Below are 23,125 nucleotides of genomic sequence, written 5' to 3'. Positions count from 1 at the left end.
TTCTTTCTTTCTTTAAGTAACATATATGGCCATCTATAAATATTATCTTTGTACTTATATTGCCATAAGTTAAAAGATTGGTCATTACATGACCTTGGCTTGAGCCTCTAGATAACCTTACTATACCTGAAATGACAATCTGGTACTATGCGAAGCCTAAACTTGCAGGGCTGCTTCAAACTTGGTTTCGTGCCCACAATGGGAGGGAATAGAGTAGAAAAGAGATTTTTAGTACATTCTAGTTGTACATGAAACATTTTTTTTCCTGATGATCAATAAATTTAACATTTCATAAAAGAAAAAAAATGATAATCTAGTTCCTGCTCTTTGCTCAAAGATGTTTTGGTCTTACTTTGTGGATCGGAGTTTCCTCATTGGAGAGCTCCATGAAGATCAGCATATCCTCAATCTGAAAACTACAAGAAAATCTTATCAATATATATATATATATATATATATATATGTATGAATTGTAGTGCATAATACACATATTTAGGATTTGATTCTCTCACAAACTAGCGAAAAAATATTTTCTTTTAGTTTCTTTTTTTAAAAAAAATTGTTTGTCTTTAAGAAAGGGCCTATTGAAAAGTTTAGACGAAAAGTTTGACTATTCTGTGAATACTATCAACATCATGAGCTCAAAGGTTAAATTGTTTCCATTGGAAGCAAAAAGAAAAACGAATCCAATAAAGACCATCTCCCAAGACTCAATACTCTTCACTAAGTAGATCAATGAAAATCTAGTTCTAAGTTTTTCGAATACACAAAAAAAAATATCAGACTTTTATACGAGGACGTATCCATATTCAGGTAACCTGCAATGACAATTGCGACATGTAATATCCTCAAAGTTGCAAAAGTAGATATAGTTTTAGTAAAAGTTTAGCGCAAAAGCTACACGTCAAGATTTTCTAAACAACAACATTAAGGCTAAAATCTCCTCCGGATAATCCTTTTCCCCCATTGACGTAACAACCTTCTTGCTTCATGTTGGAGTAAAAGAGAGGGAAAGCAAATCAAAAACCTGCTCGGCCCATAATAACGATTTGAGGCACATTTTAGCCCACAAATTAAAGCCCAAATAGTTATGGATTTTCTACGATAGGATATGTTTTTTTTTTTTTTTTTTTGAACAACTCTATCAACATGAAGAAGGGTAACTGTATAAAGAGAAGAATTTGAGTAGTCTAAAACACAGCTGTAAAAAATTTAGGGACAGATAATTACTGGATCGAATAACGCGGGAATATATATGTTCTTCTAGAATGACCTTTTAAATATTTAGATATCAATCTTTTTTTTGGGATTCAATTATATTACCTACCAAATTTGACCGAATCATGGGGTATATGCTTATGATGCTGCATTACTTCCAAATTGCTTTGAGATACTATTAAACCGGCAAATTTGGAAAACACATACAAGAAAAAAAAACATTATAATCCGGCCCGGTTGATCCAACGGCTGGTGTCATCAATAGGAAATTCGTCTAGAAGACCAAGGAAACGGCACCGTTTAGATTGTAAAACCTAAATAGTGGGTGGAGAAATAATTAAAGAAGAAGACGAACCGAAAGTCAATTTATAAAAAAATAAATAAAGAACGCGTCAACTTTGGTGGGGGTTGGGGGGAGACTTAGGGATTGGACCGTGCACGTGACAGCACGGAATCTAAACCCGGACGTATTGCGAATTCACTAAACCGGATTTGATAATCGACGACTGGTCCGGCTACCCTTTCTTTCTTTCTTTTGTGTGCGTTTCCTCTCGCAGGGGAGGGGATCCGATTTTCTTTTTAATTTTTTTTTTCCTTTTTCCCGGGAGGATAAATCTAATCAAAGCTAATAGAAAACCCTAATTTCTCATCAGTCCTTTTTCTAATCCAGTTTCAATATCTTTTGATGCAACAGTCTCCGATCCCTTGGTTTCTGTTTCCGTTTTAATCTTTTTTTTTTTGAATTTAGAACAGAGATTTTTTGCTTCGTGTTTGTGTCTGGTGGGTTCAAGACATGGATTTGGAAGCTGGCTGTAAGGTATTTGATTGTCTGAAAAGATCGCTGCTTTTATATGATATATATGCGTATGGTTTGTGGATTTTGTCTTTGCTTTTATATTAGGCTCAAAGTTTAATTATTTTTTGTTTTGTTTTGTTGTTGTGGTGGTGTGTTGCAGGAGAAACTATCATCTTTTAGGATAAAAGAGCTCAAGGATGTGCTCACTCAACTGGGACTTTCGAAACAGGGGAAGAAACAGGTTTTTGATCTTTCTCCTGATTCTGTTTATTGCTTCTCACAGCGCATTGCTAAATAGTCAACTTGTATTATTGCCATTGTCACATCTGCTTTTTTATATTTTTTTGGTTTGCAGGATCTTGTTGAGCGGGTCTTGACACTTCTGTCTGATGGACAAGGTTAACTGAAACCACTTCTCTTTGTTTATTCACGTCTTGGTGGTGTATTAAATTAAAACTCAACTTCTGTCTTCGTTTCCTTCTGTCAGCTGCCAAGTTGTGGTCTAAAAAGAATACAATGGCGAGGGAAGAAGTTGCAAAACTAGTTGATGATACTTATAGGTGAGACATCGTTTCTTAAAATTGTTTTTTTTTTTTTATGGAACGCTATGGTTTAAAAAGAGTACAATTTTTTTTTTTTGTGTTTGATAGGAAAATGCAAGTGTCTGGGGCAAGTGATTTAGCATCAAAAGCCCAAGTAAGTTCAGAAACCAGCAATCTGAAAGTCAAGGGGGAGCCTGATGATTCCTTTCGACCACAAGTGAAAGTTCGATGTGTTTGTGGAAGTTCACTGGAGACTGACTCAATGATACAGGTAAAAATCTTGAGAAAATACTCAGCGCCTCTATTGCTGTTTTTGACCGATGACCTGATTTGTATTACTGTTGGTTCAGTTTTGTGATGCTGAATTGATGTTCTCTCTCTTTTCGATTTCAGTGTGAGGATCCAAGATGCCATGTTTGGGAGCATGTTGGCTGCGTTATTTTCCCGGAAAAGTCTATGAATGGGAATCCGCCACTTCCTGAAACCTTTTATTGTGAAGTCTGTCGACTTACGCGAGCTGACCCGTAAGTTTGTGCTTCTAGTACTGTTCTCATAGAAAGTTGGAATCTTGTGTAAAATCTCATTGTTATCTTTACATTAACAACTGTCTCCATCATTAGGATTGTGTTTCACGGTTGTTCTACTGTGGTTTTGCTTGTGCAGGTTTTTCGTTACAGTGGCACATCCACTTTATCCAGTGAGGTTGACTCCATCGACCGTCTCAATTGATGGGTAAGAACTTACGTTAAGACTTTTTCTTTAGAAAGCTGAATTACTAGATGGGCTTATCATCCTAGATGATTACATCACCATCTGTTTCATCGTGCATTGTCTTTTTATGTTTTCGTTTCCTCCAATAAAGCGCTCACTAATAATCATCCGCATAGTGTGAATTTAGTTCTTTACTTTTCGCTTGTCTTCTCCTTTCTTTGGGAAGGGGTAATCGTGGGAACAAGAATTACAATTTTTTCGTAGCTAGATGCGCTCCTACTGAAAAAAGCAAACTGTTTCTAGCTTTTGTTTATTCTAATGTTCCGATCAAAATCTTTCCAGTGTAAACACAGTGCAGACTGTTGAGAGAACTTTTCAAATCACAAGGTCAGACAAGGACTTGTTCGCCAAACAAGAGTACGATGTTCAGGTTGGATTTTGCAAAAAAAAAAACTCAAATATATGTAACACTGTCTCTACTTGTACGTTTCTAACTGGGATTTACTTTTGTTTAGGCATGGTGTATGCTTTTGAACGACAAAGTTGTCTTTAGGATGCAGTGGCCTCAGTACCCTGAACTGCAGATCAATGGTATGACAGTTACATCCTCTGTAATAGGGAATGCGTTATTTTGCATTCACATACATAATGTCTTAGTTTTCTTCTTATTATGATTGTACTCAATAAGAATGCTCTATGCCTTCTGATATGCGATTCATGATACACACTATTATTTCATAGGTACGACTGTACGCACCAGTAGCCGACCTGCGTCACAGCTTTTGGGGGCTAACGGCCGCGACGATGGACCTATCGTAAGCTTTTTATCCTTTTTTTGAACCGTAACCCTTTTGACTGAAAATATAGGAGTGTATCTCTCTCACACATTGAAAGTCTTGCAATCAGTTGTGTAATTTGTTACCATCTCATTTTACTATTTGGGCAGATCACACCTTTTGTTAGGGATGGAATTAACAGAATAACCTTGGGCGGAGGTGATATTCGGAGATTTTGTTTTGGAGTTAGACTTGTGAAGCGCAGGACTCTACAAGAGGTACTTTACTAGATTAAGCTTTGTTGGAATTACAATTGTCAGCCACTGTCTGTCGTTCTGCAACATTTCATTTCCCTGTATTCACTATACTCTTGCCTATTATCAAGTGTTCCTGAGTGCTCAGGGATTCAGTTATGGTTATCTAAGTTGCTTGAATACTAACTCACTTTTCCCATCTAGGTTCTAAATTTGATTCCAGAAGAGACTAAAGGGGAGACGTTTGAAGATGCTCTAGCACGTGTACGACGATGCATTGGGGGTGGAGGTGGAGATGATAATGCAGACAGTGATAGTGACATTGAAGTTGTTGCTGATTCCTTCGGTGTCAACCTCCGGTGTCCTGTAAGTTATTAATAGCTTCGAGCTCAGTTTTCATACTTATTACAGTCAAGTAACTGATGCTACATTACCTCGAAGACTGAATTTTAATTGTCTTTTTGATTGTGTCATTAGATGAGCGGTACTAGGATAAAAGTTGCTGGGAGATTTTCACCGTGTGTGCACATGGGCGGGTTTGACCTTGAGGTGTTTGTACAGTTGAATCAACGTTCCAGAAAGGCAGGTCTCTTTATCCTTGTCTAAATATTTGGTTACTCCTCTTGTTTTCTAACGTTTTTCTGTTTATATGCAGTGGCAGTGCCCTATTTGTCTGAAGAACTACTCAGTTGAACATGTAATCGTGGATCCTTATTTTAACCGTATCACGTCTAAGGTATATACTTTTGAGAATACTAAAAATTCACGAATCTTTGTAGTTTGTATCGACGTTATTGAATTTGTTTCCTTCCTGCACGACAGATGAAGCATTGTGAAGAAGATGTGACTGAAATTGAAGTGAAACCTGATGGTTCTTGGCGTGTAAAGTCCAAAAAACAGAGTGAACTCTCACAGTGGCACTTACCCGATGGTAGCCTATGCCCCTCTGTTGATGAGGTTAAGCGGAAGATGGAAATGTTGATTCCGGTTAAACAAGAAGGTTTCTCAGATGGTCCAACTCCTCTGAAACTTGGCATAAGGAAGAATCGCAATGGCGTTTGGGAAGTTAGGAAGCCTACTCCAAATGGACTTTCTTCCAGTAATAAGGTTGGGTATCAGGACAAGAATGGTATACCAATGAGTAGTAGCGCTACTGGAAGTGGTCGTGATGGTGGTGGTGATGATGCAAGCGTAAGCCAGGATGCTATTGGATCCTTTGACTTTGGAACCAATGGCATCGAACTTGATTCCATTTCAATGAATGTCGATTCAGGCTATAACATTCTTGACGGAAACCAAGCTGGGGAGGATATGAACAATGAAGTTATTGTTCTAAGTGATTCTGATGAAGATAACGATGCAGTAATCACTCCTGCACCTGGATACAGTGGTGGGGTAAACTTTCCGTTGAACCCTTCTGGTATCATTAACTCATATAATGAGGACACGCACACCATGGCTGGTGGGGGAAGTTCACGCTTAGGTGTTTCCAACGATGATGATGATTTTGTGACGCCATGGTGGTCACTTCCTCCTGATACTCCAGAAGCCCCTGGGTTCCCACTATTTGCATCTGATGCTGACGTCTCAGAAGGTTTACTTGGTTTGCATCATCATGGCCCTCCACTAAACTGTGCTCCTGAAATGAATGGAGATTACACCATGGCTCCTGAGACATCTGAAGTAGGTGCGAACGATGGCGGCCTAGTTGACAATCCTCTTGCATTTGGTAGAGACGATCCTTCACTTCAAATATTTTTGCCAACGAAACCAGATGCTTCAGCTCAGACGGGTTTTTTAAACCAAGCTGATATGTCAAATGGTATCCGCAGTGATGACTGGATATCGCTTAGGCTCGGCGATAGCGCTGGTGGTGGGAATCATGGAAAGGCTACTTCTGCAAATGGCCTCAACTCAAACCAGCAGATGTTGACAACGACAGATACTGGTGCGTTCCATGTCTGAGACGAATTATAATACTGCTTTCCTGCAACCATCAAGGGCCCCTGTAAATGTGGATCCTTTTCATGATGTTTGCGTTTCTATTTTCTTCATTTTATTAGGTGTTGAGTCTTGTAAACAATGTGGATGGAGAAAGATCTATTTTAGTTTTTAAATGTAGCTTTATCTAATCAGTTAAGTCTTTGACGATGTGGTACACATACTGACCGTTAGTGCGTATTTGCAGCGTCTTTGCTTTTGGGTATGAATGACGACAAGGCAAAGAGACAAAGATCAGACAACCCATTTTCATTTCCTCGGCAGAAGCGTTCTGTAAGACCTCGGATGTTCCTCTCCATTGACTCAGATTCTGAGTGATATTTCTTCATGTTTTGTTCTCTCTCCCTCGGGATGATTCGGTGTTCCTTTTGATTCTTAATGCTATGCACAGAACAATCAACAGGAATATCAGACAGCAGGAGTTAGCCTTGATTCGGTGTGCAGACAAGACTCGAATTGGTAGTAACTATTTATTTCTTTATATTGCTGAGTCTCCTCAGTATCGGTTGGCCCTTGTCTGTTACACACTGCAGGGGACCAAAGCAAAGCACAGAGGGTGATTTAGTTTACTTAATAGGCAGGGCACAGAGGTGGTTCCGGGTTAATTGGTAACTTGTATACTCGAATAGCTTTTTTCTTTTATGGAAGATTATTAAAATTACTTGGGTGCCAGAAGCATGGAACGTTGTAAATTATGGGCTCCCTATTTTTTATCTATTATAAAAATCAGCTCTTATCCATTTTGCAAATATTGTGGCCAATGCAATACCAGCAAAATACTCAACTGGTCGCTATATTTAGCAGAACAGAGAATGTCAGTAACACAGAAATACTCACGTGTAAAACTAAAAACAAAAATGTAAAATTAAAAGAGAATTTACTCTCGGGTTCGTAGAGTAAATAAGTGGAGTGAAGAAAGTTACTCTCTGTTGCCGGGTTCTAGTCTTTACTGTAAATGTAACTTTTTTCACAACTTGCATCTTTCATCTTGTCCATAGTCAATTGTCAATTCTGAGACAGATTTAAATCATATATTTCTATATTTTCTTTTGTGAAATTATAAAAGTACATCTTTTATATTACCGCTTTAAAAAGTTCTTTTAGTTACTTACTATTTCCAAAAAATACAATTAAACTAATACAATTTAACCGAACTCTCTTTAACTTAAAAACATATACTATAAAAAAACAAATCTTATCAAAAACTCTTTCTCACTTAGTGATTCTCTCAATTTTGTCTCAGATTCATCAAATATATATGAGAAATGAGTTCAAATAACCCCAAAACAAATTTTTGGTCTCAGAAGTCAAAATGATCGAAATAAGTTATCATTAAAATTTAAAATGTAAATGAAAAGTATACATCTTCTTTACAAATACATTTAAAATAATATTTTCAGAAACAAATATATTTAAAATAATATATTCAGAATTTTGTTTTGAACTTTTTATCAAATTTTATTTCCAAAATTGTATTTTTTCGAATTTCTTTTTTTTTCAGAACATTTTGTCTTTTCCAAAATTTCTTTTAGAAAACAATTTTCTTTAAAAAATTTAGAAATACATTCCTGATATGTATTATATTTATATGACTTTGAATTTAGAAGATCTTCCTAAATAAGTATAATATCTTCCTAAATTTTGGAAAATATTGATAAATATGTAATGATATCTTCATAAAATTTACAAAAATGTTCATAATGTTTATAAATATATATTTTAAAATTTTATGTAGGAAAACTTTCATGAATGTATATATATATATATATACAACACTTTACTGAATTCAAATTATATGTATATATACTAAATTGAGATATTTTTTTTTAAAAAGATGCATATAAATAAAATTCAAGAAGATGTCTAGAAAGAAGCTTCTTATACAATCACATTCAAAAAATCTATTTACACATTTATGAAATTATTCCTGGATTCAGAATTTGTTTATATAAATTCATGAAGGTATCATACATGTTAAAGAAGGTCTTTTTAAACTTTGAATAAATTCAAAATAATATTTTTGAATTTTAGATGTTCGTATATTAAATTTTTATTTCTATTTATTTATATACATCTAATAAATAATAAATTAAAATTATAAATGAGTGTAAAATTATCATTTATCCTTTAATGAAACATATTTGGTCACTTTGAGTTTTGGGACTATTTAGGGAACAAAAACTAAAAAGAAGGAGATTTGCCCAATATATATCTTACATTTTTTATTTATTAATTTTTAGTTTTACAAGCTTTGAATCTATCTTTCTAAATAAAATCTGCAAAATTTTATGGTTTGTCTTTTACTTGATTTATGAGATAATCTAAGCTGATTTATGAAGAAACGGTGTGTTCAATTTATGTGTTATTTTGATTTTTATTATGTAGCTACTGATTTATTTTATTCTATTGTGATTTTTGAGAAGATAATACAATAGAAAAGCTTTAGTTCAACATTTATATAGTTATTTTCTAATTACATATATAATCCTTGCAAAAGAGTTTATAAACTATATAAGAGTACCATAAAAATATGTATAAAAAAAAATTTAGAGTCTTATAAAACATTGTAAAACTTTGAAAACATATTTATAAAATTTTCCATATGTGATTATAAGTTTTATATACAACCATATATATATTATAAAACTTTAAGAGAACAAGTAGATTGGCTGAACTGAGATTCAAAGTATAAATAATTTAAAAGGGTTTATAATATTGTATTACACATAATTTACTAAATCTATACTTTTTATGAAAATATTATATTATAGGACATACACATCATTTATCGTAAGTCATAAATCTAGCTAAGTTGATCTTAAATTATCTTATACAAAATTAAGTCGATTATAAACTTTTTTTTGTTAACAAATTATAAACTTTCTAAATCCATACAAGAGGTTATAAATCTTATGAAACTTATAAATGTATTACATAGAAGCGAAGCGGAAACATGAATGAACCATGATACTGAAAGCAATAGAAGAATGTAGCGTAGAGTTGTTTTCTTTAACAATCAGATGAAGGAACCAACTACTTTTAAAAGCTCTTGTTCTTTGAGTACACATGAGTTGTTATGCCTTCAGAATTTGTCCGCACCGTAGCTGAACAACCATATGCGTTGAAGACCACGTTTACAATAGACATAAAAACGTTCTCACATGAAATTAGACTTAAACTTGAGAAGGCATATCTATGTAACCAGACTAAAATATTTTCCGACCATGCATGTGAGTTATATGCAAATGATTCTTCCATCGTTAAATCAATGTACGCACCAGAAGGCTAATTAACAAACATCTTATTGTTATAGCCTTACCCATGTTTCCCATTCTATACATTGATATCTTTCACTTATCTCACTCGAATCATTAAAGTATAGTCTAATTTTTTCAAAGTACACGATGTTAAGTTTTGGTGAGATGACGTAGAGACTCAGGAAAATTCCCTCCACTTTCATAGATGTGTCTTGTTCGTCTATGTGTTGATTCGACTTAACTAACGACTTATCGCATGTTATTGTTCGTTTTGTTATTGTTGTCGCGCGACTAAATGTGCAATCAAGCCATAAATCACATATTATTGCTTTTTTTTGTTTCGGATGACTAAACGCACAATCAGTCCCGATTTAAAATTTATAAAAATACAGTTAAAATAAAAAAATATATCCGATCTGCAACAAAAAAATAAATAATATTTGGTCATAAATCAGCAGTTCACAGTAGCAGGTTGCAAGTCACAAAAACCTATAACAACAAAAACCACACCTATAACAACAAAACCCACATTTTGGCAGATCAGTGCGACATGGAAAAAAAACATGATCATAGTAGATTGCTTTCTATTAGTGACTGAAAAAGATATATTGTATAATTGTAATACAGTTGGTTAATATGCTATTCTATAGATAGTATTGATGAATATAATTGCAAAATAATTTAAATTTTGAGTTTAAATGTTTTTGTAAGAAGTCCAGTTTTTTTATCAATTGCTAAATACATTTAAAAAAACTTCAATTTTAGTGAAATTTCTTATATCATCATATATGTCAATTTTATTTAGAAAGAAATTTTTATCATTTAACAAATTCGGGAATATCACATATAGTGAGGTGTCAGATTTTATTACATTGTACCAAGTGAAATGATATATCAAAGTCAAATAAATATAAATTCCATACCTTATAGTGAGGGAATATAAAGATATTGCAACAACTAAAATTGGTAAAAATGAAATTTAACCATATAATATAATATTTTGGATTCGATATTACTCTTAGATAACTCTTAATATTAATTGCTAGTATGTAATGTTTTGCTATAAATACATGAAAGTTGTCGCTAAGGTAAACGTCAAAACATATTTTCTTTTCCAGATTCCCAAAACATGGCAAAAAAAAGTAAAGGTCGCCAGAGGATTACAATGGCCAAGATGGAAAATGAGAGTAACCTTCAAGTTACTTTTTCGAAAAGAAGATCCGGCCTTTTCAAAAAAGCTAGTGAGCTTAATACACTTTGTGGTGCAGATATCGCCGTTATTGTGTTCTCACCTGGTGGAAAAGTCTATTCTTTTGGTCATCCAAGTGTTGAGCTCGTGCTTAATCGATTCTTAAATATTAACCAACAACCTCCTAACCAAAACAACAACATGCGATTTAATGAAGTGCGTCCAATTACCATTCCGACTATGAACGACTATCTTACTCAGGTGACTTCTATCGTATTATTCAATATATTATTATGGTTTATATAAATCATAAAAACCTTAATGTTGTATTCAAATATTTTTAATATTTATGTGCATGTTAGTTTTCACAAATAACTAATGTAATGTACAGTATATTATGTATTTTCTCTGTATATAGAATATACTTCTATACTGGTAATGTAATCATGCAGAGATTAGTGTCATAATTTATATGTTTATTAGTATATGTAGATTGTGTTATTTAAATGCTCTTAATATAGGTATATAAGTTTATTTTTGGAGGAATTAATTTGAGATGATACCAAATAGGATCTTTTACACATACACTGGAAAATAAGTTATTTTGTATTTGCAGGTGATGAATGATTTGGAATCAGCAAAAAAGAAAAATGAAGAATTAAAAAAAATAAGAAAAAATTCTAAAATGCCTGAGTGTTGGTGGGAAGAACCCGTTGAAGAGCTTGACTTAGCTCATGCCATAGAATTTAAAGGTTTACTGGAAAAATTGAGAAAAACTGTTACAGATGAGGCCTCCAAACATTTGCAAGCAACTTTTCCTCTGCAGAACTTCTATGTGGGAAGTTCCAGTGGTGCTCCTTTCCTAGATGGGGCTTATATCAACCCTAATTTGGACCCGTGTGTTCAAAGAAGAATGTTCAACGCGAATGCATACTACAACCAGAACATGTATTCTCCTAATTATCCATTACCTTATGGAAACAATAATTATGCTGGAGGATTTGTTCCAGAATACAATTTAAACTACATGCAAGGGTTTAATCAGTACCAGAACCAAAACCAAAATCTGAGTTTTAAAGAAGAAGGCTTCTCCGAGAATGAACGTCATCAAGATGGCCACCCTCCTCATCTTTGATCTGATTGTGACTGATCATTTCTATATGATCCAATGGAGTGTCGAGACAAAAAAAAATGTTTTATCCTCATTTCTTCTTAGTATGTTGTGTTTCTCTTCTTTCATAGTATTTTGTATTTTTTTCAGAATTGATTTTTTTCAGAATTGATGTCTCTTATTTTCAATAAAAATATATTTATTTCTCAAAATACACATGAAATTTATCGTGAAAAGATACCAAGTATAAATAAAATTTTCTTACATTTTCTTTGTATCCCAAGAAAATCTGTAATATATACTACACCATTTTATTAGAATATAAAGACTATTAAAACTGTGCACATAAAGACTATTAAAACTCCTGAAATGATAACTATTAAATAAAATACAATAAATGAAAGTAAAATTTACATTGTAATATTAAATGTTGATAAGTGATTCATCATAATAGTACAACATATATTTTTTTTACAAATGGCAATCTATTTTTTTATTTTTTTCAATAATGAAAAATATTTATAATAAAAAGCACACATGTATTAAGAAACCAAAGAAATATATAAAACTCTTTTTGTTAGATTCGAATTAAAATTACCATTAGACAAATTATAAACTTCAACTATAAATAGTTAAGTACATAGCATAACAATATTTAGAAGGTAAAAAAAAATCGAAGATGTAGCAAAAAATTTATAGTCTAATTTTTATAGTTTAGATAATATGGAAGCTTTCTGGATCGAATTTCAGAGAATTTGAATACATATATATACTAATACAAGACTTGAGTAGATTTTTAAAATTTATTTTGGTATTTAAAAAAAATCAGGGTTTTTATTTTAATTTTTTAAAAATATAAAATTATAATTATTCTGTAATAAATATATTTTATTTATTTATAATTTACGAAATATATAAATATATACAATTTAATACTTTTGTTTTCAAATAATGTTTTTATTTTCTCATTTCCCATTTGTTATTTTTTTTGTAGAAAAGTGGGAGGTTGTATTTGTACTCATTATTTTTATAAAATATATGCTAATTCATATCAATTCATACTTAATACTTAATAGTATTGACAAAAAAATATTTTCCAGTAAGCTAGAATTTTGGAATTTTGCAAACCTATGAAACAAATTAAGATAGATCTTTAATTAGTTTTCGGGAATTTAGTTGTTGTCCACCGGTTTTTGGCTCCAAAGATTGTTCTTTAATCGGCTTTGCTTCTGTGAGGTGGTTGTCTCAGCCGGCTTATGTTTAAGAACTTGTGTAATATTTTGGTTGAATCAAATACAATCATTCCGAGGAAAAAAAAAAAGGAAATCCACATAAAATGCCATTGCAAGATACATTGTAACTTTATTGGAGACCTCAAAGCCAACGCACATATATTGCAACTTAACTCGTACATCGGCATGGTCCACACATACACAACATAAATCACAAATCATTAAAGAGTTAAACGATCCAAACCTCATGGAGACATGAGATAACACAAACATCACACAGAGACACCCAAGAGAAACATGAAATCTTTTATGTCTTTTGTAAGCAAAAAAACACACACTTGAAAAGTACAAAAAGCAACAAAAGCTTTTATTTCTGGTTTGTTATTATATGATATATCAAACCCTAGTGACCGTTGGAGAAGAATCAGGCTGGCTCACAGAGGATGACTTTGATGCTTCCATCATGAGAGCTGCTTGTTCTAAACAACTCTTGTTATCATCATTCCCATTCTCCACTTCCTCTTTCGTGTACAAATGTATCTTCAACACCACATTGCAGAAATCACTGCCCCCACACAGCCAATAAATAAATATATATCATTTTCATATTTGTGATTTGAGCTTTTAGAAGACATGGAAAAAAAAAATACTTACTGCCATGGATCATCACCAACGACCATCATATCATTCTCACTATCAGTGTACAAGATCCTCCATCCTTTTTCAGGATCCCTGAGAAGGCCTTCCATGTTGAAGAGACGTTCAAGCTCGGTGAGTAGATCATTGTATCCATTTAGTCGTGACAAATCAATAGCTCTCCCCACCAGGCTTCCTTGCTTGTGAACCTTTTGAAATCACAATACAGAAGAGACATCTAGAAATGCAGCTCCAAGAAAAGCCAAAGAGATGATGTTAGAAAACGGCTTTTTTACCTTTGTACAGATCCTTTTGCTCGAGCTTTGAGGGTTAGACGCAGGTGTCTCCACAGGTAAGGAGAATCCAAAAAGCTTACAACCTGCTGTTGAAGCATTCATATTAACGTCTCCGCCTTTCTCTGTTCCCATCACATCAATCTTGAACGGTACACTCTTTGGCAGGCCACCTTCACTTTGTGCATCGAACTTTCTACCAGAAGGGTGACTCAAAGATTTGTCTCCTCCAGCATTGTATGGATTCTGAAATGGAATATGCGAGCTCCTAATCCCTTGTGACGCTAGTGGATAGAAACTGGACTTGTTGGCTTGATAAGCAAAGGGACCACCAGTGTATCCAAGACTAGGACTCCCTGAAGCAGAAGCTGGAGTGAAACCAGCTATTTGAGGGAATGATCGAAGCGAGCAAATTTCTTGACCTTGCAAGACCCTTGGAAACCTATCAAGGTCCAGGGACGTAGAATCTACAAACTCACCAAACCGATCCTTCACTCTAGTACTAGATAAAAGAACTGGATTAGCATGGGACTGCATCTCAGCGAAATCCAGTATCCGGCGGTTCATAACATCAAAACCTTGTAAAGAAGGTGATGATGATGCAACAGAACCTATATTTTCTTGACCTTGCAAGACCTTAGAGGGTCTAACCGACTCCTCAAAGTCCAAAAAAACACCCCTCTCTGCTTTTCAAACCAACAAAAAGTTATCAATCAAGTTGCCAAAAACATATTCTTCTTCTATGAGTGTTTTTTATTTTACCAGTTATGGGGTTTCCTTGTGGAGTAGTAGTACCCAGTAGACCTGCCCAAGGCCTTTTAGGCCTTGGAGATGACTGAATGCTTAAGGGTGGGAGAGAACCCGAAGGATCAATCTCCCAAGGGGAAACTCTTTCTTGGTGATCACTCATAAAAGACTCATCCCAACGCACCTACCAAACAATATATGTTGAAAGGTTTTAACTACTGGTGGTCTTTCTTGTATACATGTGATGAGAGAGGACTCACCAACAAGCACCTCCATTTAGAGTTTGGCCACCTATACGGATCCGAGTCACAGACTCCAGTCACTACACCAGCGCATCTGCAAGAAAAAGAAAAGAGAGTTCTCTTTCAAGAAAACTAGCAACAGCAGAAAGATAGTAATAGTAAATACCTTCTCTCAGGAGAATCATCCATTTCAAATCTCATTCTGAATCTTGTGCCAATGCAAATGGGATTCCTGATGCTTGTGATATACTTCTCATAAGGAATCACAAACTCTGCGTGAGTTGCTCTGCATATAATAACCCCCATGAATCAACAACGTTTTATAACCTTTTAAAAGCAATTAGGATCCATTACTAATGGCAATTTCATTGCATCTTTACCGTGGACTGTAAAACACATGAAACATGCTTTTGTTAGTCACAGCATTAGCCACAAGGGACAGAATGTTCGAAGAAGAACTCTTCTGGATGATTGAATCAGGAAGTCCGTTTCTTGGCCGTGCAGATCTTCTGATTCCTAACCTCAGCTCTCCATTTTCATCTCTAGAAACGCAGATGTTTAGAAATGAGTTTAAAGAAGAGGGCAAACACAATGATAAAACTGAAATCTTTAAGCATATACCTCAGAAAGAGAACCGCATCACCAGAGACAAGACTCTTTTGACTAACAAAGATACTCCAACCAGTGGTGAGCAGATGCCTCCTTGGTTGACCTATACTACCAAAGAGACAGAACTAAACATTTTGGGTTTCATTGACAAGAAAAAAGAATAACAGCAAGACTCATCACCTCTATAGATATGACGAAACTTCCACTCTACTCCGTGGAGATCCTTTGCGATGAGCTCTTGAGATGGCCTCTGTTGTTTGTAGTCCTAAACATCCGTGGAAAAAAAATAGCAAGTAACAAGAAGGTTACACCTCTCAGGAGAAAAAAAAAAGAAAGGAAATTGATTAAGAGAGAAGCATATACAAGAGGAGCGAAACAATCTTCAGCGGCTCTCCTAGGAACTGAGAAGCCTCCATGGGTGCTTGTGTCAGAAGCTGTTAAGGTTTTGCAGAACATATGAGGTGTTCTTTTGATAGATGAGCTTCCATTCTTCTCTTCATCCCCTCCTGACTCCCTCACCTCTTTCCCCTCTCCATTAAGCATTGATAACTGTAAAACCAAACATGTTTCACTCAACATAATCATAACTCACTCAAGACCAAAATATTTCAATGCTTCAACTCTCTATGTTCCTTTCAAATGACATGATGGCTTTGAGTCAACCATTAACACAATTATTCACAAACACTTTAGACCTCAGCGTCTAAAATCTCACCTAGAATTTGCTTCTTCAAACATTCAGTTAGATTATCAAAAAGAATACCTCTTGAAGTGGAAGCAGAGTGACTTGAGTATAGACTTCATCAGTTTCCTTATTAGCCTTTTCTCCCACAAAAGGAACCAAATTTGCAAACCAATTACCACAATTAGAAAAGAAGAAAAAAACGGAACTAGTTCAATAATAGTAAAAGAGTAACAACAACACAAAGGGGATATTTATAGGTAAATGATAAAGACAGTGCTTACAAGCAAGTGAACATTAGCCACCCTGCAGAAGATTTGAGGACTGAGATCAAGTTTGGGGATATCAAGAGGAGTTGAATAAGGAACCAAAGCAACTTGCTCCAGATGACCTTGTGGGAAATACACAACTACATTGCCTTTCTTGGGAAGAGAAGTGAGAGGACCAGCACAAGCATGCCACAGCTCAGAGTATATGGAGGAAGCAGAAGCTGTAGTAGATGATGATGATGAGGATGAACCAGAGGAGCATGAAGAAGAAGATGAGGGTGAAACTCCAAGCCTACCTTTCTCAATCCTTGCTCCTCCTCCTTCATCATTCTCCTCTTCCTCCACCTCCGCAAACTCAGTGTTCAAGTCAAATTCCATAGGGGACGAATTAAAAAAAGAAAAAAAGAAAGGATACTTTTTGGAATCAAATTACAACAAAACAAGTAAAACCCATCAAAGGAAAAGTTTGCTAAAATTCGTGTGTGAAGTGACAGAAGCCCTCTCCTCGTTTCAGGATTAAATTTCACAAAGAAAGAAGAAACAAACTGAATGTTTTCAATTGATGTGAAAGATTTGATTATATAAGATTGTGGAAGCAAGAGTTTGAGAGAGAGAGAGAGAGAGGGAGAGAGAGAAGGGTATCAAATGAGAAGAAGGGTTTCAAAGTAAGATTCGTCTTCCTCCATTTGCAGGTACTGAGAAGAGGGAGCAGAAGGAACAGACATAAGATAAATTGCAGATTGATAAAAGAAAAAAATATATTAAAGAAAAGTAATTTAGAAAGAAGAAAAATAAAGTGAAGTAAAAGCCAAGAGAGAGAGAGGGAGAGATAAGCGGGGGAGACAAAAGCCAAGACAGGACAGAACCCACACACCTGCACTCTCTTTGGTCTTCTTCTTACTTTATTTTCTTTTCGTTTCGCAATAAATAATTATTTATTCACCTAAATAGATTTATCAACAAAACTATATTTATTATACACACGTTTGCACCCAAAAAAAAAGGTTACATTTTTTTTGCTAATTACTTCCAGTTTCTCTTTTTGTTAAAAATAAGGAATGTATTAAAGTTTTATTAGTTGATATTGCTACTAAGAAGCTTGTGATTAGCTTAAACTATTCCACTAAAGTACATGTTAATCGACACATACTATCCGCTAATCGTTTAACAGTCTAGTAAGTATTTTATGACATCGAATAGATTAATTTTAGCGTTTTTATAATTGTTTAGCTTCTCAGGAATCTTTTTAAAGAACACACAAATTGATTTAACTTTTTTCTTTTTCATACTCTTACAAAGGAAACTGTGTATCTCTTTGGAATCTATGTTTGTTCTTTCTTTACTGATGTTATGTATTAATTTTTTATTCTGAAATTTTGTTCAGCTTTTGCTATTTTTTTTTTGTTCTTTTCAATTGCGTTGTTAAGAGCCAACCAACCAGCTAAAGACAGAAGACTAGGTTCTTTTCAATTTTGTAACAAAAGCACTTTTCTCTCTTTTTTTGTGAGAAAAATAATATGAAATCAGCATTTTGTTATTAATAAGGTAAGGTATTGTATTTAAAACCATACAAAAGAAGTCTTTTCAGTGTTAAAATTTAAATCAAATAATCATACCGACTTATTCAGTAATTTATACTAATATAATACTTTTTGCTAGGAGAAAAATTGGAATTCAGATATGTTTATTTTAGTGGTTTACTCAACAATATAATTTCAAAGAAAGAAGATGTAATATGTTACTGTGTTGTTTTGAGAATATTAATTTTTCTTAAAGCCATTTTAAATGAACTTTTGCGTGTTTTTACTGATAGTGTTAATTAGCAAATTGTTTAGCTTATTTGGTGTTTTTAAGATTAGCAAATTGTTTAGCTTATTTGGTGTTTTAAGTTGCTTTGTTGATAAGAAAATAACAAAAACAAAAAGGATGATGGGATGGGAGAGGGAGGAAGAATGAGTCTCCTCTGAGTTCTGAGTGACCGAGTGAGTCCCAACAACTAACAATAACCCCCCTTGATATTTGCTGCCCTTTGGTCCCACCTTTTCTCATTTCCTCCCCTTCTTTTTGTTGTTGGACAACTAATTCTAAAATGAGCTTAATATTCTTTATTTTTCTTTGGTACTAATTATTATTCTAATCTGATTGGAAATATATCTTATTTATTCTAATATTACATCACAGCTCGAAACGTGTAATTCTCTTTATCAAGCCTTCTAAAATTAGCTTAATGTTCTTTGCTTTTTCTTTAGTATTTAATTACTTTTCTAATTAGATTACAAATATATCTTATTTATTCTAATATCACACCACGGTTCGAAACGTGTAATTCTCTTTATTAATCCCTTCTAAAATTAGCTCAAAGTTCTTTCTTTTCCTTTACTACTTAATTACTATTCTAATTCGATCAAAAATAAATCTTATTTATTCTAATATTACACCATAGTTCGAAACGTGTAATTCTTTTAATCTTAATGATACGATGACCATATTCTTCTGTCTGCTACTAGTAACTTTATAGTAGTCAAAATATCTATCTTATTAAAACAGAAACATTTTGTTGGACCTAACATTTATTTTGTAAGTTTTTAAATTAAATACACCTTTATACTTTATAGTTAAATCTACATTAAATCACTAATGTTCTTTTCTTTATACTACTATCCATGTTTCCAAACAATATACTTATTTCTTTATACTACTATCAATATTTCCAAACAATATATTTTATATACTACTATCAATGTTTCCAAACAATACAATAATTAATTTTAGTTATTTTATATCCATCATTTTCTCTTTAAAATTTTGTAGAAACGTCATAATTTCATAAATTACAAAATAATAAACTTTAAAATTTGGATTATAAGATTACAAATTATGAAAATATTACAATTTCAATCAAATTAGATTACATATCGGTCATCCATGAGTTCAATCGGTTAGTCTCGGGTTTTAGTGACTTTTTAATATGAATATTTTAAAAAACTAAATTGAATTGTTAGATCTCCAGATTAACCGGTATAATCACAATCGGGTTGAATTTAAAAACACTGATTTAAATACAAAAATATTTTAAATACACACCTTTAAAAGTTAACAAAATATTTGTTAAGTTATTAGTGAAAATTTTCATCGTAAAATATTCCGCGCTTCCAAAGCGCGGGTCAAGATCTAGTTATCATTTTATTTGTGAAAAGAAACAAGGGATCGGAGCATATCATTTCCATTCTTTACTAAAATTATATTTGCTTGTAAAATTGATATATACTCTCTCTGTTTCATAATAAGTGTTATTCTAATTTTTTTTATTATTTCACAAAAAGTATAATTTTATAATTTCAATGTAAATTATATATATTTTCAGCTGAAAATTAATTGCAAACAACACTGATTTTATAATTAATAACAATTTATATATATTTTCGTCACTTTTTAATCTGTATAAAAAATCAAAGCAACACTTATTCAGAAACGGATGGAATATATAGTTTGGTGAATCTATTTCATTTCTCTCTTTTTCTAACTTAAACTTTAGATGTTTACAAACCGCACTGCACAGCAATTAATAATTACGAATTTTTATATATATACATTTTTATTACTATTAGAAGTATACCGCAACTGTTTCATAACTATTCTGCATATTGTCATTCAGATTTTTAATTATATTTGATTTTATATATATTTATGCTACCTGTAAACAAACATGAGTGGATTTTTTTTTAATTCTTGAAATAGACACAATTATTACCAAACTCTAGTTCTAGTAAACAAAGTTTTTTTTTTTGAAAAATTCTAGTAAACAAAGTTTATACGTAGTTTTCTCCGTTGGTCTTATTGGCCCGATTTTGTAAGGCTAATAGGTGTAAGACTAATCTCTTGTGGAGATACATAGTTCTTGGCTTAGACTCTTTGAGGTGAAGATAGATGGGTACAAGTTCAGATTCTTGTTTGTGTTCATTTGCTTAGCTTGATCGTTATGGGTTGCTTTCCATGCAGTTTCTTTTGCTTCGGTTCTTTCCAGTTCTCCGGTTTATTTTCGTCTGGCTGCGGCTCTGGAGTTTAGTAGTTCCGCATCTACTGCTCTTGGTTCTTCTCTCCAATGGCCTTTGAAAGCTCCCGTACTTCAGTGTTCTATGTGGTAGAGTCCTTAGTTATGTTTTGTTATGTATTTGCTTGATTCTTTTGTTTCTAAAGGATTGGTTCATGATGGTTAGTTTCCCTTAATCCTTTAAGGTTTTAGTCTCCCGTAAAACTCTCTGGCTATGTCTCCGACATTGTATTTTTACTATGATCTTTGATGATTAATGAAAATAGTTTACAGTGAAAAAAGTAGACAGCTTTCAAAAAAAAGAAAAAAAAGTAGACAGAGTTTATATTGGATTATAGTAAATCTATAAATCTATATGTATGTGTAGTCTTGTCTCATCTAATAATTTTTTTTTGTCAACTTGTCTCATCTAATAAATACTCATAAAATACGTGACTGCGAGATTTATATAATATTTCTATTTGAGATATGAAAATAAATGTAGCTAACTGATAATTCATGATTTTCACGGAGTGAACATTCCATTGAATTCATTATCTTCTAAAATATAAAAGAATGGTTGATGCAATATTTTTTTTAATCACAATGTAATGTTGCATTTTAGTAATTTACAAAACCATACACAATAACAATTCGACTTTTTTTAAAAAGATTGTATCAAAGTTTAATGGAGCTGAAACCATAACAAATTAATATCTTTGAATATCTTTGACAAAAAAAAACCATAACAAATTAATATAAGAGATGGATTTATTTTGTATTCTATCAGTGTGCTCGATACTACTGGACTTGATGTATTAGTCTATTAGATGTATATATGATTAGACGTAATGGACACAATTTACCAACAATTGAAAAATCTAATTTTTTTTATTATATATTAAACAAAAAGGATGTAGGGTACAAAAAATATTATTAAATCTTTATTATTCAAAATCACTAATAGTTATATATATATATATATATATATTAGGTATCGTAAATGGAGCTGCCTCCCAGACCTGTTTTGCAAACGGGCACAGGAAGAAGAGATGAAGTTCTGTTTCTGGTTCTAAACAATGGGGGCAGTTTCCATTTGTTTCAATTCCTCTAGCTGTTATCTAATGAAAGAATGAAGAATCATTTTTATACATTACTAATCAATTGATAGTTACTTTAATAAAAATATAATATATTTATATTTATATGGATCAACCTGTTTTCTAAAGATTTTGAAAATGCATTTTGATGATGACACGTGGCTATATTCAAAAGTTGTAATGTTCCTCAGTTAATATTAGAACTTGATCCGCACGTCCGCGTATATTTTAATTCTTTTTGTCCTTTTATAGATTGTTTAACAGTATTTTTAAAACATATAAATTATTTGTAAAATCTTTAGGTTCATGCGAATTTATCTGGATACGGAAAGATCCGACTCGAACCTCGTCCATAAATTTATAATATCTGAATAGAATTTGATTTTAAAACAAAAAAAAAATCAATATCAAAAAATCGATTTGTACTCGAATATATATACTTGGATATCCATATCTAATTGATTATGTGAATAAATAAAATTATTTTTTAACTGGTTTGGATTTTTGTTATGAATAAAGAAATTCCATTCAAATCTATGAAACTATTATTGTTAATACGTAGAATAAATTATGTGAATTAATATAGTAAATACAATTAATGAAGTAATTAAAAAGAGCGATAAAGAAGATATAATAAAATATTTTAAGATATGTAAGTTATAATTAATACTCTGTAATAAATGATTTCAAACTAATTAAAATACAATAAATGAAGTAGTTCAAATAACTTAAAAGGTAATGAAAATCTACAAAAACTCAATTGAAAATAGGCAAGTAATATTTTGTATTTCTTTTTAAATAGAATAGATACAAGAGATTCTTTACAGTTGGATTTCTTTTTTTCTAAGTAAACTGTGCCCAACGATACTGGTTTTCTTGGTGAAATGTTCTAATATGCTATAAGACAATTTGGTTCAAACCACTTACAAATAACATTATTGGTGAAAATGATTCTGCATGTTTCTACTATTGGTACTTCGTAGTTCGTACCCACTGCTTTGTGTTGTCATTGTATTTTATATTTTACCAGGTTAAATTTAAATGCAATGTTTCTTTTTGCAGATGCTAGATAGTTGTTTTCTTTAAGATGGCATTCAAAAAATTAAAAGTATAATGATATAGCAATATTTCTAAACTAATATATGTTGTGTTGCTAACACCATCAACATAGTTTTGATAACCTGCAGATGTTAGATAGTTTAAGCTACTATAAGATTTACAAAAAATTTGATGATCCTGATATCCGGATATTCACGAAAAAAATCTGACTACCGTATAATAGTCATCTACTGGAATATAATTGGGGAATCTGCCAAAGACATTTAAGGAGGTCGTTTTCATTCTACGGTGGCTAATGTGAATCAAATCCAACACTATATTGGGATCGAAAATTTCTCAAATACCACTAGACCAAACTGTATTTGAATCTA

General features: G+C 32.7%; 3 protein-coding genes across 4 annotated transcripts; 2 read left to right on the top strand and 1 right to left on the bottom strand.

Moving 5' to 3' along the window:
* The first annotated feature begins 1,738 nt into the window (after window positions 1-1,738).
* Window positions 1,739-7,038, top strand: LOC108818419 (E3 SUMO-protein ligase SIZ1). 2 transcript variants are annotated; one of them, XM_018591385.2, is made up of 17 exons: window positions 1,739-2,035; window positions 2,175-2,255; window positions 2,370-2,412; window positions 2,502-2,574; window positions 2,665-2,827; window positions 2,950-3,080; window positions 3,220-3,288; window positions 3,610-3,697; window positions 3,783-3,858; window positions 4,009-4,082; window positions 4,214-4,321; window positions 4,502-4,663; window positions 4,775-4,879; window positions 4,953-5,033; window positions 5,120-6,245; window positions 6,486-6,571; window positions 6,690-7,038. In XM_018591385.2, exons 1-17 carry the CDS (start codon window positions 2,012-2,014, stop codon window positions 6,759-6,761), a joined length of 2,562 nt encoding a protein of 853 aa, XP_018446887.2. In that variant the 5' UTR covers window positions 1,739-2,011; the 3' UTR covers window positions 6,762-7,038. The 2 variants fall into 2 exon arrangements, with proteins under 2 accessions (XP_018446887.2, XP_018446888.2); XM_018591386.2 differs by lacking the exon at window positions 6,690-7,038 and having other exon boundaries at window positions 5,120-6,026; window positions 6,130-6,245; window positions 6,486-6,558.
* Window positions 7,039-10,684: 3,646 nt separating this feature from the next.
* Window positions 10,685-11,879, top strand: LOC108816905 (agamous-like MADS-box protein AGL62). Its single transcript, XM_018589466.1, has 2 exons — window positions 10,685-11,005; window positions 11,361-11,879. Exons 1-2 carry the CDS (start codon window positions 10,685-10,687, stop codon window positions 11,877-11,879), a joined length of 840 nt encoding a protein of 279 aa, XP_018444968.1.
* Window positions 11,880-13,285: 1,406 nt separating this feature from the next.
* On the bottom strand, window positions 13,286-17,381 carry LOC108818239 (auxin response factor 4). Its single transcript, XM_018591139.2, has 12 exons — window positions 16,581-17,381; window positions 16,378-16,434; window positions 15,978-16,163; window positions 15,795-15,879; window positions 15,627-15,717; window positions 15,386-15,547; window positions 15,172-15,291; window positions 15,024-15,099; window positions 14,779-14,947; window positions 14,020-14,699; window positions 13,742-13,932; window positions 13,286-13,652 (listed from the first exon to the last, which is right to left on the bottom strand). The coding sequence occupies exons 1-12, from the start codon at window positions 16,941-16,943 to the stop codon at window positions 13,484-13,486; spliced, it is 2,349 nt and encodes a 782-aa protein (XP_018446641.1). The 5' UTR covers window positions 16,944-17,381; the 3' UTR covers window positions 13,286-13,483.
* Window positions 17,382-23,125: the final 5,744 nt, after the last annotated feature.

This window comes from Raphanus sativus, chromosome 7 (genome assembly GCF_000801105.2).
Source record: "Raphanus sativus cultivar WK10039 chromosome 7, ASM80110v3, whole genome shotgun sequence".
Lineage (NCBI taxonomy): Eukaryota > Viridiplantae > Streptophyta > Magnoliopsida > Brassicales > Brassicaceae > Raphanus > Raphanus sativus.
This window is presented reverse-complemented; position numbering and strand designations above follow the sequence as displayed.